This window comes from Paramormyrops kingsleyae, chromosome 1 (assembly GCF_048594095.1).
Source record: "Paramormyrops kingsleyae isolate MSU_618 chromosome 1, PKINGS_0.4, whole genome shotgun sequence".
Taxonomy (NCBI): Eukaryota; Metazoa; Chordata; class Actinopteri; order Osteoglossiformes; family Mormyridae; genus Paramormyrops; species Paramormyrops kingsleyae.
In genome coordinates, this window is record NC_132797.1 from 9,356,866 (window position 1) to 9,373,027 (window position 16,162).

The 16,162-nt window shown below is 49.7% G+C and overlaps 1 protein-coding gene across 2 annotated transcripts in view; it reads left to right on the plus strand.

Annotated features, from left to right (window-relative positions):
* LOC111853383 (copine-8) overlaps positions 1-16,162 on the plus strand; it is a 52,734-nt gene that overhangs the window by 7,269 nt on the left and 29,303 nt on the right. For both annotated transcript variants that reach the window (XM_072709060.1, XM_023830194.2), the window contains exons 3-6: positions 11,391-11,431; positions 14,292-14,338; positions 14,617-14,720; positions 15,949-15,988. In XM_072709060.1, coding sequence (XP_072565161.1) covers positions 11,391-11,431; positions 14,292-14,338; positions 14,617-14,720; positions 15,949-15,988 — 232 coding nt within the window. The remainder of the gene's footprint in view (positions 1-11,390; positions 11,432-14,291; positions 14,339-14,616; positions 14,721-15,948; positions 15,989-16,162) is intronic.

A 16,162-nucleotide genomic window follows, 5' to 3' on the forward strand; every position in this document is an offset into this window, starting at 1 on the left:
AATGTAGGATCGATTGCTCTGGATAGAGAACGTGAAAGGTGCTCCTTGAAGTTCTCAATGTGGTTCTGCCTGTCTGCTTTAAGGCCTGGAAAGGAAAGACAGATCAGCAGATATTCGTAACATAGCGTTGGATCTCTGACAAATCGTTCGGTTGTTTTTTTTTTTGTCCTCTGAGCAAAGGGAATTTCAAGCAGACAAGTCCCCGCCTCAGATGAGAGTTCCTGACAGGAGTTTCCTGCTTCCCATCGCACCAGGTCTTATTCTGGAGGCGACGAGTAGCGGATTTACGGGGCTGTTAGTGCTGAAGGCCTAATTTGATCTGTACCTGAAGGGGAACACATCGGCTCTGCTATGTATCCAGTGAGCTCACAGTGTGAGCTCTGTCACACAGTGTGTGACTCTGACTGTCCACTACCTGCCAGACTGCATTGGTGTGGCTGACACAGGGACGGCTACCGCTGCTTCTAGCGGACGCTGGCATGGATGGGACCCAGAAGCTTGATGTGACTGTCATACAGGAGTTTGACTTTGTAAGTGACACTGACAGAATCATCCGTCTTGGAGTAACTGACTCACCGGCTGACAGGGTCTGGGGTCTGATGCTGTTGGTTTGGCGGACACTGTTCACACAGAGCCAGGCCCAAAGGGCACCGAAATGCGAGGAATTATTTAGGGAACATGAGGAATTGGCTGTTTACTGAGGCCTAATTGGCAGGATTCCTTGGATGGGGTTATACAGACCCTGCTGTGTTCGTCTGGGCCAGTTTCAGCTGAGCTTTGGCTCTCTAATAATAAGGCTTTGACTGGCAGAAGATGACGTACGTCTTTGGAACAAAGAATACTTATCTCAGCGATTATTTAAAAAGTTATTTAAACAGGTAAATCCACTTATACCTAAAGTAAATGTCCAGACAAATTCCAAAGTCTATTTTTTAAATATTAGCAAATGTTGCAATTATTTACTCAGTTATATAATTGTGCTGCATACTCTGACTGTGGCTAAGAGATGAAGAAAGTTCTTCAGACTCCAAATTTCATTTGTTGGCATCTGAACAAATGAGCCGGAAATTGCTTTGGGAGGCTGTGTGAGAGATCGATATTGCGCTGAGGGAATGTGCACCACTTGTGGGCTGACCAAATGCTTGTGCTGCAAGAATGCAGTGAGGAAGAAGAAAGACGTCCACTCTAACCAGCCCCATCATATGAAGGGCCGCAGGGCAGAGCTGTGGATGAATGCAGCAGTTAATCCAATACATGTACCATCAAGTCACCACCAGACTCTACTTTAATCTCTATTTATGCTTTGAAAAAATATAATGGTGTTTTTGTCTTTTTGGATCTGTGGAATGTAAACTGAGTCAGAACCACGTTTATCCACGATCTCAGTGTGTTGTTTCTTCATGTTGGTCTGAAATAACCACGGCAGGTCCTACCTTTGATTTGTTCATTTTGTTATGGAATGCAAACCAGGCAGAATCAAGACCATGACAAGAGACGTGGTGGGTTGTCTTCACAACAGTGAAGAGTGCAGGCTGATGAGCTTGAGATCAGGCCAGGTGTGAGTCAGAGCATATGGGGGAACCACTGGAGCTGAAGTATTATATCAGCTGGACCAGCATCCTGATGGAAAAGTACTGCTGAAACGATATATGCTGTTACGGTACAACACTCAGATCCATGGGACTAGGCGTCTCCAATAACATCTCCAACCCCACGATGTCTCCAATAATATTTCCAACTCAGTTCAATGACATCTCCAACCCAACAGCATCTTAGTGACATCTCCAACCCAGCAGTATCTCCATAGCAACAGCACCTCTAATTAATGAAGTCGATTATTGTGATGTGCGTCCTCGTGTACCATGCGTCTCATACGCTGGCTCAGTAGCACATGTCTCATCTGTGTAGAAGTAGGAGGAGCCTCGAGAAAGAATGGGACCTGATGGAGATGCATATAACACACGGAGCTTCATCTTACCCTCAGCATTCTTACTGTGAGTGATGCAGAAGTATAAGGAGAATATGGGGGTGTGATGTTCTCCAAACACTGTCGTTTTTTGTCAAGGAAACTCTGATACCTGTTAGGGACATCAACTGACAAGCATGTTGTCCTTTCATGGGTTTGGGGCCCTAAAGCAGGGGTGCCCAACTCCAGTCCTGAAGGGCCAGAGCCCTGCACATTTTTGGGTTTCCCCTCATTCAACTCCTTGTGCTAATTACCACACAGCTCTTGAACTGAATCATTTATGGTGGAACAGGGAAAGAACTAAGCTGCACAGGGCTCCGGCCCTCCAGGACTGGAGTTAGGCACCCCTGCCTTAGAGCTAAAAACAACATTTTTATGTTGTGATCTGTGTGAATGAAATCATGTGTCCCGGCAACACCTGCCATTGTGTACATGTGCAACTCCCTCAGGCCTCAGCTTTGGAATGATTGGCTTGCACCTTTCATGAAGGACAGAGTCTATGGGACGACCTCTGTAGTTACACATATCAGATTGTAGGAGGTGATAACCTATAGAGTGGACCTTGTGGCTTCTCCGAGCCCTGTGGTTTCCTTACTGACTAGGACTTCAGAGAGGCGGGTGAGAGGAATTTGGACGGCCAAGCTGTTCACTAATAGGATGTGACAGAGTGGCAGTTTGCCGTTTTCTGGGGGTGTTACGTGTGCCGTGACGCAGAAGAAGGCTGAGGTTTGAGTGCCCTCCACACAGCTGGTGCGGCACGTCACAATTGCAACGTATTCAGCCTCATCAGAAAATTGTGGGCTGCATCTTAGCTGAAGTACGGGGTCAATAGTGGCTCAGCTTATTGACACTGCACTGTGTTTTTACACCGAGACAGGGTGCAACCCATCCGACATCTAGCCGTTCTTCCTAGTTGGGGTCACAGAGCGACCTGGAGCCTATCCCTGGCAGCATAGGACACAAACCTGTCTATATGGCACATGCACACAATCAGAGTGCTCATTTAACTTAACTGCATGATTTTTGGACTTTGAGTGGAAGCAGGAGATCCTGGAGAAGCCCACATGACACCAGAACACATAGACTCCACAGACCCTGAGCAGAAATGGGGCTTGAACTTCCAAGCCCAGAGGTGAGAGGCAGCAGGACTACCAACCATGACACCATGCCACCCAGCGCTGATGTTATTTATAATCGAATCTCTGTTTTTAAGGGACAGAAAGCGAGGCTCAGCTCCTCCGCTGTCTTAGGGTAGTTGCTTTTTGCCGGCTGTGGATGATGAAATGCCAGAAGCGTAGCTGCTACCTTGGGACGCTCCATCGTGGCTGTTCCTCATTTACTAGCCGGGGCTCAAAGATGGTCTGTCCAAAATAGTCTGCTCTGTTCCTCAGAGTCAGAAGCGTTCTTGAAGGTCAGGCCCCTGAAACACAGGCCTCAGTATCAGGTGTCTGCTCACTGCCGAGCCGTGTAGTAAGGTAGTGATATCTCTGTGATTCTGCTCTTGGGCCGCGAAGACTCCCGCATGGGTACAAACCTGACACTGGCGGCCCTATCGATCCCCGACTGGCTTTGAGATCCTGCGTGTCGACGGCACCCTACACGTGTGCCAAAGTCTCAGATCCTCCTTGCAATATCAGAGCTCATCTCCATTCTAGCAAATGCATTCTTTAAGGTTGGATAAGGTGAAACTGTTGTCCTACTTTAATGATTTTGTGCTCTGTGGTCAGATAGGATTTTGGTCGTCCCCCCTGCGGATTATGGTCAGTCCCCTTTTTGTAAGGAAAAGCCCAGACAGCCAGGATCATAAATATATCGGTGAAGGCAGCCGGGCTTCATCGCGGTCTGTCCAACCTGTCCATCCAGAGAAGCTGCAGAGTTCTCTTTAGTATTTTAATATTGTCATATTTTTTAAGGGATTGCACCCTGCCCAGGGTGTATCCCAGTCTTGTTCCCTGTGGTGCCTGGAATAGACTTCAGGGCCCTTTTGAACCTCAGCAGGATAAGAGGTTAGGAGGTGGATGGATTGATTTAAGGCAGGGGTAGGCAATCCTGATCCTGGAGTGCTGGTATCCAGCAAATTCTCCATCCTGCCTGGTCTCTGATGACCCACAGCTGATCTCAGGCAGATAGTAACTCATCAGGTAGGACAGAAATCTGCCAGATACCGGCACTCCAGCATTATGGTTACCTACCCCTGATTTGGGGATCATTTAAAGGAATTTATGATTGTGACTGATTGATGTTTTTTTTTGCGATAAAACAAAAAGCTACTATTCTTATTGGGTTAAAGTTGGAAACTTTGCTTTTGATGAAGCTCTAGAATTTTCAGTATGAAACCAGTATACATACCACGATGAGCTGTTAGTCAGTGTAATGGCCCCCGGGGAATGAGCACCGCGTGGGGTAGAGGTTGATGGGGAGGAGACCTCAGCTGACACGCGGCGCCTGACCGTGCTCACGTCAGCTGATCCAGATCTGCTCATACAGGCTTTCCATGACTCATCAGAAAGAAGTAGGAAGCACTAAACCAATTTAGAGAAAATTACGGCCTTAAAAGGGCACTAAAAATATGATTCCCGTAGGTATGAAATATTTTCTTTATCATTTTTTCAATTTAATCAAAGCACTTGTTTAAATTCTGAAACGAGATTGGTAGTATTGATTATTGTTCAATTTTTTTAATGGTTGCATGTGTGCTAACATGCTGCATCGCCCTTGTAATGATAGATAATTGTGGAAACAAATTAATGTGACGTGCAAGGTAGCTTCACACAAACTGTAGGCTACAGCGAGAGAGAGATGGGGAAATGGAGGTTCTGTATGAAATGACCTGAAAACCAATATTTCCAGACATGATTGCAACCAGTAACCAAATGGCTGAGAAACCCATTGTGCTGTCTGCACAATATATATATATATATATATATACACACACACACACAGGAGAGGCCAAGCAACTGCTTCATAGGCGTATGGCACAACATAGGACAGCCAGCACATCAGGACAAGACTCAGCTGTACATCTGCGCCTAAAGGAGAGGGGACTCTCCTTTGAGGATACATATATGCACGTTTAGGACAGAGACGACAGGTGGTTTGAGAGAGGAGTAAAAGAGGCCGTCTACTTCCAGTTGGAACGACCATCACAGAGGTGGAGGCTTAAGACACCAGTTATCATCCACCTATATCGCAGTCTTGAGGTCCCTCCCCAGGCGATTTAAATGTGAAGGGCAGCCACCTTGGCTCAGGTGGAACCAAGGTTTCACAGCTTGATCCGCACCTCGGCCCCAAGGCACCGAACGACCCGCTGGACACCAGGATGTGTCAGTGATCACTTTCAAGGTGACAGCCCCACTAGAGGATGCATACCTGGAACTCCCCATCAGATTTTTAGAACTGAGGGAGCCTTTCGGATGAGAAGCGAAATGTCTTCAAGAAATGGAAAAAAGAATTCTAGTTGCTTTCTATTCAAGCCCTTAAGATTTTCTGCAAGAAGTGGTTTAAGGTAGGAAAGATGGCTGTTAATGCAGTGAAGTCTCACATGCGACGTAATATGGCTGTTAATGCAGTGAAGTCTCACATGCGACGTAATATGGCTGTTAATGCAGTGAAGTCTCACATGCGACGTAATATGGCTGTTAATGCAGTGAAGTCTCACATGCGATGTAATATGGCTGTTAATGCAGTGAAGTCTCACGTGCGACGTAATATGGCTGTTAATGCAGTGAAGTCACACGTGCAGCGCAATATGGCTGTTAATGCAGTGAAGTCACACGTGCAGCGCAATATGGCTGTTAATGCAGTGAAGTCACACATGCAGCGCAATATGGCTGTTAATGCAGTGAAGTCACATGCGGCGCATACATGGCTGTTAATGCAGTGAAGTCTCACATGAGCAGATATAAAGTGGCTGTGAAGAGTCGACAGCAGGTGTCTGTGCCTATTATGCATTCCTGCAGCGTTGCCAGCATAGTAGTGGATACAGCAAAGCGTACTAAAGCCGCCACAATGCCATTACAGCAACAATCACTTCCTCTACTGTAGCTCTTCTGACAGCTAAGCCAGTGACAGGTGACCTCAGAGTAACGTTTGGATCAACTGGAGCATTGCAGGTGCAACGTTTCATATGACTCCAACAACGGTGTTTCTCAGCTCTTCCAGGTTATGTTTGCAGATTCCCAGATAGCAAAGATCTTTACATACAGCAAGGGCAATATTTGGATATCCAATATAAAGAAAGCAGGTGTGTTTGTTTTAATGTTTGATGAAAGCCTCATCCAGTCCGCAGTCAACTTTCACTTGGATGTTCATATTTGCTATTGGGAGGATCGGCAAGTTGAATCCCGTTATCTAGAGTCCCAGTTCGTGGGCCGTGCAAAAGTCAAGGACCTGCTGCATCATTTTTAAAGTCAGTCTTTGCAAAGTAATCTTTGCAATTTCTGCTGACATGCAAACATACCAGGCCGCTAAATTAACCTTTTTCTCTACTATCCCTGAACTGTTCCGAAGTGCCATTTCAGCTTGTCCCAAAGTGAATATATACTGTACTGGCTATTGCCACCCGGACCCCTATGACCCTGAAAATGGATGGGTGGGTGGATGGATGGATGCATGGTTAACAGAACTGTTATGTCATCTATCAGGTTCATTCATCGTAATGTGGAAAACTATGAAAATAGTCTGAATGTAAGTAATGAAGGCTCAGAGTGGCATTAAAAAGGTCTTAAAAATCATTACATTCAATGTTTTGATACGGACATAAACCCAGTCATAAGTGGTCTGCAGTGTGTACATCGTCCAAATCACCTCCTCTATGCAATGAAAACATCTGGGTGCTGTGAATTTAATGAGTTCTGTGGATTCCGTGTCTGATGGCCCCTATTACTGATCTTCTCCTGTCTGTCCAGATGCTGGGGTCCCCGTAGATGTGTGACTGTTCTCTGCCACTCCCGCTAATCTCTCCGTAATGAAGTCGCCTGGCTCTCTGTGGCATTTCTTCTGTCGTTTACATTTCTCTCAACATTCCTCAAGAGATTCCCACCTTGGGGTTTCCCAGCGGGGATCGTCTGCCTGGCTGTATAAGAGACAGAGGGACCACAGGCGCTGCTGTCAGCCTGAAACCCACAGTAGCGCAGGGTAGCAGAATGATCTTACAGTGAAATCGCCATGTGTGTCTAGGATGCAATAGAAGACGCAGGTGTGCTGAGTGTGATCACGCACCTGCTGGCTGTGTAACAATGTTGGTGGGGGGGGGGGGGGCGTCCAACCAGGATCAAACACTTACTGCTGGTTGGATGGACGGCACATGACGATTTTCAAGGAGACAGTGTGGCATCCCCCAGAAACCAGAGGGTTGTGGGCTGCAGGATAACGGTTTTAAAGGCACCGCAGAGGCACCCAGCCCCTTGCTTAGAAGACTGAGGCGGGGTAACTGGGGCTGACTGTCTGTCTTGACTGAGTCATCATGGAAGGATGTTTCTGACCTATTTTAGGGCAATTCTTGTGTGTCCAGAAGTAACATTTGGCTCTGTAGCTCTGTGTATGCCCACTACCCAGAAGGCATTGCTACAATATTGAGTAATCATCCTAAAGCCGTTCTTGTAGTTATACTGCTTAAATATATCCTTAGACATTGCATGGTGTCATTCCCCTGCTGTGGTGACAGTGGTGGTCGTCTGACTGGCCCTTACCTCTCGCTCTGTATGTGTGTGTCTGTACATGGGTGTCTGCATACGTGTCTCTGTGTGTCCTGAAGTAATGTCATTTTCCAGACTTTGTCAGAAGACATGAGAAACCAAGGAATGAGGACTGAGCCTAGTTTGAGGAACAGAGTGAATGCGTTATACTTACAGGAAGCAGCATGCCAGGCCTTGTATGTAAGAGTGTGTGTGCGTGTGTGTGTGTGTTTGGAATGAAACCAGTTCCTCTGCTCCTAGTATGGAATACCCACATCATTAGCAGTTTGACAGGTTATATGAAGTGATCTGTCAGGGATCGTTAAGGATTAACGATTAATACAGAATTATTTTTGTAGCGTTTGTTGAGTGCTGCTTAAACGATGCATTCCGGTATTATGCTGCACTTAAGCATCACTGAGTAGCCCTGACATCTTAATGAAATCTCCCTAAAATAGAGCAGCTAATGGAGGCGTCTCTGTTTCACGTCCGTCCTCAAATCCCCCCAGCCTCAGGTTTCCTGTCCTTCCCCGGCCATTTAAAGAGACCCCCCCCCCCCCTCGCTGCACGCCGATGTGCGACAGTGGATTCCCGGCCCCCGTCCTGGTGAGCGCGGAGTCCTGTGCTGCCCGCGGGCTGCGAATCTAGCGCAGTGAGATGCTGTGGCCTCTGTGGACACCATATCCAGGCCATGTTAGAGGAAGAGTCTGTGATGGGAGAGCAGCTTCTGGGACCTCGTTCTGTTCTGACAACAAACCGCGCCTTTGTCCTGAGAGTGGTGCAGGGAGTGGCGGAGGCAGGCCCGTGTTTCCGCACGGTATTTATCCAGAGCCTCCACTTGTGCCAACGCTGGTTTTCCACTTCGTAAAGGGGGACTTCACATTCATGGATGAATAGGGGGATATGTTTGTAAGAATTCCATTTTTGGCTCCAAATGTGAATTTGCATCAATTACATGTACTTAGTTATGTGCTTCTTACTCAGGGTAGGAACCTAAATCTAGTCCCCAAGGCGCATTTTGGTTTTCTGTTATGATCATGGGGTTGTGAAAGTCTTCCTGCTTGTGTAAGAGAGGGATCAAACTGGCACGAAATTATATTGGTATAATTAAGTCTTCAGCTTGCATCTTATTCTGCAGACATTACAGCATTTCAGAGACACATTTACGCTCTGTGTGCTCTTATCCCTGATCCGTATCCCTCCGTTTTCACACTCTTTCACTCCCTCCCTTCTCCTTCAGTCTTGGCCACCCTGGTGCGCAGATCTCTGACCACTGAGACAAAAATAACCTGGAATGATTCAACGCCAGTGTTTTCAGTGTCTAATTGGTGGCCGCTTCTGTGCCTGGTGGCCCAGTTGCTCAGCCCCGTGCTGTTAGATGGACCCCAGTTTATTGGTCAGGCATGCTGAAGGACGCCTGAGTTTCCTGTCACCACGAGTGATGTTAGCTGTTGGCTCTCCTGTGTGACGCATCTGTAGCCCCTTTTGCTAATCACTAGATCATGCTTGAGACATTCAGCAGATGGATGTTTCAGCCCAAATAGCGCTTTGCTGACGGCTAATGAAAGCAGCCATGCGGCAAGGCTTCCAGGGGGCACAATACCAGCAAAACCAGTAAAAGAGCAATAGACAGTCAACTTGGCCGCTGCCTTATTGGTTGCTTGTTGCCAGGGTGACGGGTACTGTAACACTGAGCCACACTGGTCGGGTCTTGGTGAGCTGCGAGTGACACATCAGCACCCAGTGGACCATGTGGCCGTAAACTCTGACGGGGCTTTAAAAGCTGTATAAGCTAATGAGGCTGGGAAGTGCTGTCACTCGCATGGGCCGGGAGAGTCACCTACCGTCACCCTCGTGAGCGCCTTACTGAATCAAGTCCTGCATGGTCCTGGGTGGCTTCACGTTGACTCTGGATGTTAAGTGAGCTCTTCGCAGGTCCACTGTGAGCGAGGATGCTGTCTCCACATCGTACCGTGAGAAGCGTGTCACATTTTCATGTTTTTCAGTACCGCATGGTCATTGTTTAAAAGCACATGTTCTCCTGCCAAAGTATCTCACGGTTGGCTGTGCCTGTGTGCTTGGCAAACAGAGCTCTCAACTTTTTTGGCCTGAGACTGTTTGAGGATAGGCCAGGCTGTCGTGTTATTCCCCTCTCTCTGTCGCAACTTCTTTCCAGCAGGTTCTCATTTGTGGCTGGCAGTTGGGTTCCCACAATGCACTGCACCAGTGCGGTAAATGCTCCCTGATTAAACCAATATGTCCTGCTGCCTGAAACGTGCTGCAAAAGAATCTGGGGAACAGATGCCTATTGGGTGTGCCTGTTTGTCAGACAGAGAGTTGCCCGCAGGCAATGTCCTGGCCGATCATGGGCATTTTCCGACTAAGTGAGATGCCTGAACCCAGAGCCTTTGAAGGTGGGAAATGTCAGGCCAACATCTGTGCCTTCAGTGCAGAGATACGCGGGCGTGCTTCGGGTCGGGAGCCCATGGGGTTTTATTCTGGGGCTCTTAACCCTCTGCAGAGGGCCGTGTTGGTGGCAGGGCATGCGGGGGCGCTGGCAGGCCGCACCCCCTCCCCACAGCTGCTGCTGGAGGCAGCTGAGGGCCTCCAGGGTCCCGGCCCTTAATCTGTTGTTTATTGGGTTTGGAAAGCGAGCAATCAGCCGGTGATGGAGCGACCGGCTCGTATCGACCCCCCCGGCCCCCCCTTTCCCACTCATCTCCCCTTTATTAGAGTGCAGTGATCAGGTGTGCCTCTAAGGTAAGATATTTGTGGAGCTGTATGTTCTCTGGGGCACCACAGGTGTCACCTCCATGGGAAATGCAGCTGTCTGGAGCTCCTCCGTGCAGCTGTGCTCCCAAAGAACTTCTCAAACTTCATAAGCACAGAGGAGGCCGCGTGGCGGAAAGGCGCCCATCAGCTCTACGCAGCATCATTTGAACAGCTGTGTAGCTTGGCACCGGGCCCAGCTGGACACGGTTTGGGCCGCTTGTAGGAAAAGGTCATTTGCTCTCACAGAATGGGTTATGTTTTCATCTCGGGACGTTCTCCGCGGGTATCGGCAGTTCGGCCTCGGCCCGGAGCGCAGGCCGAGATGCCGTCCACATGGAAGCTTTCTGGGGTCCCGGTGACCATTTTCGGGAGGAGTTCTGGATGTCACCCCCGTCACGCTGGTCCGCTGTGCCAGAAGACAGCTCATCACGTGGGACCCACACACAGCTCATCACCTACAGCACCAACATGGGGGGCTACATGTTTGTTAAGTCCTTCTGGAGCTTTCCCCCAGCTGCCCATGCGGATCGGAGGACATCAGCAAGCCAGCTATGTCACATTTGGAATGTAATGCCCCCTGCAACCATGGGGGAGGTGCTATTTTGCTTTCGGGGTGCAAATGAATTTGGGATGTTTTGGGTTTTGGGATGAGGGTGTTATGAAAACCTGATGATCAGCCTCATGGTATGTGTGAGGGTGTCCTGGCACTCCTGCCAGCCGCGGGCCACACTGGGGGAGGCTTGTCACTTTACATCACACACTGTCTCCCTCAGTTAGCGTATGTGCTACTGCTCAGGCTGCTCCACTCAGATATTGCTGGCACCCCATGTGATTGGCTGGCTCATCACCCCGTGTGATTGGCTGGCTTGTCACTTCATGTGATTGGCTGGCTTCTCACCCTGTTTATCTGTCTTCTTGTGTAAATGAACTCAGTGTGCTGGCTTGGCCTCACTCTTCTCCATTTTCTTCCCCTGCAGGAATCTCCTTGACATGGATACATTCTCCAAATCAGACCCAAGTAAGATGCTTTACATTTTTGATTTGGCCGATTTGGATGTGTGGTTCGAACTGTGTGTGAAAGCTGCCCGCTAAAGAACTCCATCCCCCTCGTTCCACACCCCACCAGCCCTATGAGCTTCTATCCATTTCTTAGCGATGCTTGCTTCACACTCCCCCATCCCTTCTTGCTTTGGGCCAGAGGGCTTTGGCGTGAATGGGCCCCCTGGAGATTGGGCTAAAGGTGCTGAGCCAAACACAAATCCCACCTGGAGCAGGCTTCAGGATCAGTGAGGCCGCTCAGTCCTGCTGCTAGGTGTTCAGTGAGGCTACAGCCACGTGGTGTTCAGTGAGGCCGCTCAGTCCTGCTGCTAGGTATATAGTGAGGCGACAGCCACGTGGTGTTCAGTGAGGCCGCTCAGTCCTGCTGCTAGGTATATAGTGAGGCAACAGGCATGTGGTGTTCAGTGAGGCCGCTCAGTCCTGCTGCTAGGTATATAGTGAGGCGACAGCCACATGGTGTTCAGTGAGGCCGCTCAGTCCTGCTGCTAGGTATATAGTGAGGCGACAGCCACGTGGTGTTCAGTGAGGCCGCTCAGTCCTGCTGCTAGGTATATAATGAGGCAACAGGCATGTGGTGTTCAGTGAGGCCGCTCAGTCCTGCTGCTAGGTATATAGTGAGGCGACAGCCACGTGGTGTTCAGTGAGGCCGCTCAGTCCTGCTGCTAGGTATATAATGAGGCAACAGGCATGTGGTGTTCAGTGAGGCCGCTCAGTCCTGCTGCTAGGTATATAGTGAGGCGACAGCCACGTGGTGTTCAGTGAGGCCGCTCAGTCCTGCTGCTAGGTATATAATGAGGCAACAGGCATGTGGTGTTCAGTGAGGCCGCTCAGTCCTGCTGCTAGGTATATAGTGAGGCGACAGCCACGTGGTGTTCAGTGAGGCCGCTCAGTCCTGCTGCTAGGTATATAATGAGGCAACAGGCATGTGGTGTTCAGTGAGGCCGCTCAGTCCTGCTGCTAGGTATATAGTGAGGCGACAGCCACGTGGTGTTCAGTGAGGTCCGCTCAGTCCTGCTGCTAGGTAAATAGTGAGGCAACAGGCATGTGGTGTTCAGTGAGGCCGCTCAGTCCTGCTGCTCGGTATATAGTGAGGTGACAGCCACGTGGTGTTCAGTGAGGCCGCTCGGTCCTGCTGCTAGGTATATAGTGAGGCTACAGGCATGTGGTGTTCAATGAGGTCCACTCAGTCCTGCTGCTAGGTGTTCAGTGAGGCTACAGCCACGTGGTGTTCAGTGAGGCCGCTCAGTCCTGCTGCTAGGTATATAGTGAGGCAACAGGCATGTGGTGTTCAGTGAGGTCCACTCAGTCCTGCTGCTAGGTGTTCAGTGAGGCCGCTCAGTCCTGCTGCTAGGTATATAGTGAGGCGACAGCCACGTGGTGTTCAGTGAGGTCCACTCAGTCCTGCTGCTAGGTGTTCAGTGAGGCTACAGCCACATGGTGTTCAGTGAGGCCTGCTCAGTCCTGCTGCTAGGTGTTCAGTGAGGCTACAGCCACATGGTGTTCAGTGAGGCCTGCTCAGTCCTGCTGCTAGGTGTTCAGTGAGGCTACAGCCACATGGTGTTCAGTGAGGCCTGCTCAGTCCTGCTGCTAGGTGTTCAGTGAGGCTACAGCCACATGGTGTTCAGTGAGGCCTGCTCAGTCCTGCTGCTAGGTGTTCAGTGAGGCTACAGCCACATGGTGTTCAGTGAGGTCCGCTCAGTCCTGCTGCTACATGGTCAATGACGTCCGTTTTAGTCTTCCTGCTAGGTGTTCAGTGAGGTCCGCTCAGTCCTGCTTCTAGCCGTTCAGTTAGGTCTGCTCGCTTCACCTACTTGGTGTTCAGTGAGGCCCGTTCAGTCTTGCTGATAGGTATACAGTGAGGCTACAGCCACGTGGTGTTCAGTGAGGACAGGCAGGTTCCACAACTGTGGCGAGGGATGGGAAGTTGGCTCAGCTGTCCTACATCCCTGGAGCCAGAGAGAAGGTGCCCAGCCTCCAGTATCTGTGTTAGGACTTTCAAGCCAGTGATGGACAGGGCATGTTCTGGAGCCAGGGGGACAGTTCAAACCCCTCTAATGCCCAGGATTAGCCTGCACTACCGGCAAATTAAACCAGCCTGAAAGAGACGCGTCAGCATGGACCAGGCCTAACGAATCCCACCTGTAACAGTGCTGCGATTGCAAAATGGCTCTCAGTGGGAGGCGTAATGCAAGGAGCAGGGGAGTACCAGCCATCTGCAAGTCCTAAGCATAAACACGGACCCCGGCAGCAGTAATGCACAGGCAGAGTAAGGGCGTGCTGAGGAGTCTGCAACTCGGTGGCTTGGCTGTGCTGTACCATGCGTGTTTGGGCAGGCAGGACACAGACGGGTCACATTCCCATGGAAACAGATAAGGGCAGATCTTCTGCCAAGAGCAGCTTCAATCTCGCTGCTTTGTGCTGTGATGATAATGAAAGTAGCTCAGAGTGTGGGAACACTTGGCAGCTCTTAATGTAACTTTAATTCCAGTTATCCAAGAACCTTAGATAAAACCGGCAGTTATGATTTTTATGAGTTCACTGATAGCTTAGATCAAATAACGTCTCTGGGCTTAACTTCCGCCTGTTTAGCCGCCGGCTTGAGTACCAAGAGCAGAAATGTTTTTTGAAACTGATGCATTTTCATTGAATGTATGTGAGATGCACCCTGCCTTGTGCTTCCCATTTTAAATGCTACCCCGCAGAGTCCCCTCCCTTTAACACTACCAGTAATTGTAAATTGACAGTAATTGGTGATATATCACTAGCCCCCCCCCCCCCCACATGTTATCACACACACACTGTTCTCCTCTTTTCTGCAGTTTGTGTGCTTTACACGCAAGGAGTCGGCAGCAAGGAATGGAGAGAAGTAAGTATGAGGTTTCCTGGTGGTGCCATGGTGTCTCTCCCAGCTTTTCCTGGCAGAACCACCCCCCCGTTCGCAGTATACTAATAGCCTGATTATCCGGCACCTTTTTCTCATTATTAAACATTGAAATGTCAGAAATAACTGCAGTGCCATGTTTCGCAGGCTGTGGGCATGTCCTTATGGTGCTTTAGAAGGGCAATCCCCCCAGGGGCTGCCCCGTTACTGGGATGCCTTCTAACCCTCACAACCCAACCCCCCCCCCCCCCCCCCCCACCCAGTTTGGCAGGACAGAAGTCATCGACAATACCCTGAACCCAGACTTTGTGCGCAAGTTCATCCTGGACTACTTCTTTGAAGAGAGGCAGAACCTGCGGTTCGACCTGTGAGTGAATGTGACCGCCGAGGTTTCCTACCGGGGGGGGCTAGGTTGGACACGCCGCCTTGCGGAATGGAACCCCCTCGTCACCATGGTGACAGGGGTAAGAGGCACAACGATCAGGTTGGCAGCACTGAGGATCACCTGTCACATGTGAGCATGACGCTCCGCTCTGGATGCTGTTTGCACTGTGCAGACAATAAGCTCATTTTCTGTGATAGATACATATAATTAAAGCCTCCGGGGCTCTCTCTGTATACGGGCACCTCAGCCATCCCGCCGACCCACGTGCTGTGTCGAGGGTTTATGTGCATGGATGGGTGGGGCACGTGTAGACGGTGACGCACCAGCCCAGGGCCTGGGTGTGGGCGGACTTCAGTCCATCTAACTATAAGTGCCCCCCCCCAGCCGTGCAGGAATACGGCCGCCATGCGTATCTGCTCGCACTGGAATGCTGGACAGCCATGCACACATACATGAAGCAGAAGCATTTAACACGCAGAATCATCCACTTGCAAAACATCTTAACGTGTCAGTCAAAAATCAAGGGAAAAAACATGGAAGGTGGACTGATGGATCACTTCTCCTCCCCTCACCTTATCTCTCCCTCGCTCTCTCTCTCTCTGTTACACAAATCACATGACACTCGAGACTAAATGTATGCTTGAGGACTGCATTTCATGAAACAGTCCAGCGACGGTCATGCTCAGAGCGACATTCCAGCCGCCGTGGTCACTGGTGTCCACTCATCTGCATCTGGGGAACGTTCTCAGGACCTTCAGCCCAGTACCATCAGCATCAGCCTTTCATTGCCACCGAAACCAAGCACAGTGACAGGGCAGCACCTTCAGACCTACGGCAGTTGTTACAGGGATAGTTCAGGTTAAATGCCCTGATCAAAGATCCCTGCTTGGCTGATTAACCGCTACGCCCCCTGCTGCACAGTTTTATTTCCCTTTCATCCCGCAGTGTTGAACTGTATGGACTCCTCTGTTGTCATCTCTCCTTTCTTTCTCTCATTTCTTTGTCTTTGTTTTTCGAATTATTGTGTACAAATGAGGAACGTATTATTCCCATGTGAAGAACTTTGGGGTGACTGTGTTGTAAAAGGCACTATATTGAATTGAGTGGAGAGAAGCGTAACCGCAGACTTTTATCTGAGAGGAAGTTCCTCCCCGGCCTTTACTCCCTGGCACATTATACTCTAACCGCTGCCTTTCCTTCTGCATTTCAGGTACGACGTTGACTCAAAGAGCTCCAATCTGTCAAAGCATGTGAGTATCTGAGTGTCCGGCCCGAGCCACAACCCCCCCCAGCCCACTGTCACCCTGACACCAGACAGAGCCTCTCATCCTCAGAGACAACTCAAACTCAGTGGGATTCTCTGGTGTGCCGGCCTGTGTTTGGGATGCTGGACGCCCACTAATTTCCTTGTGAGGCAACACAGG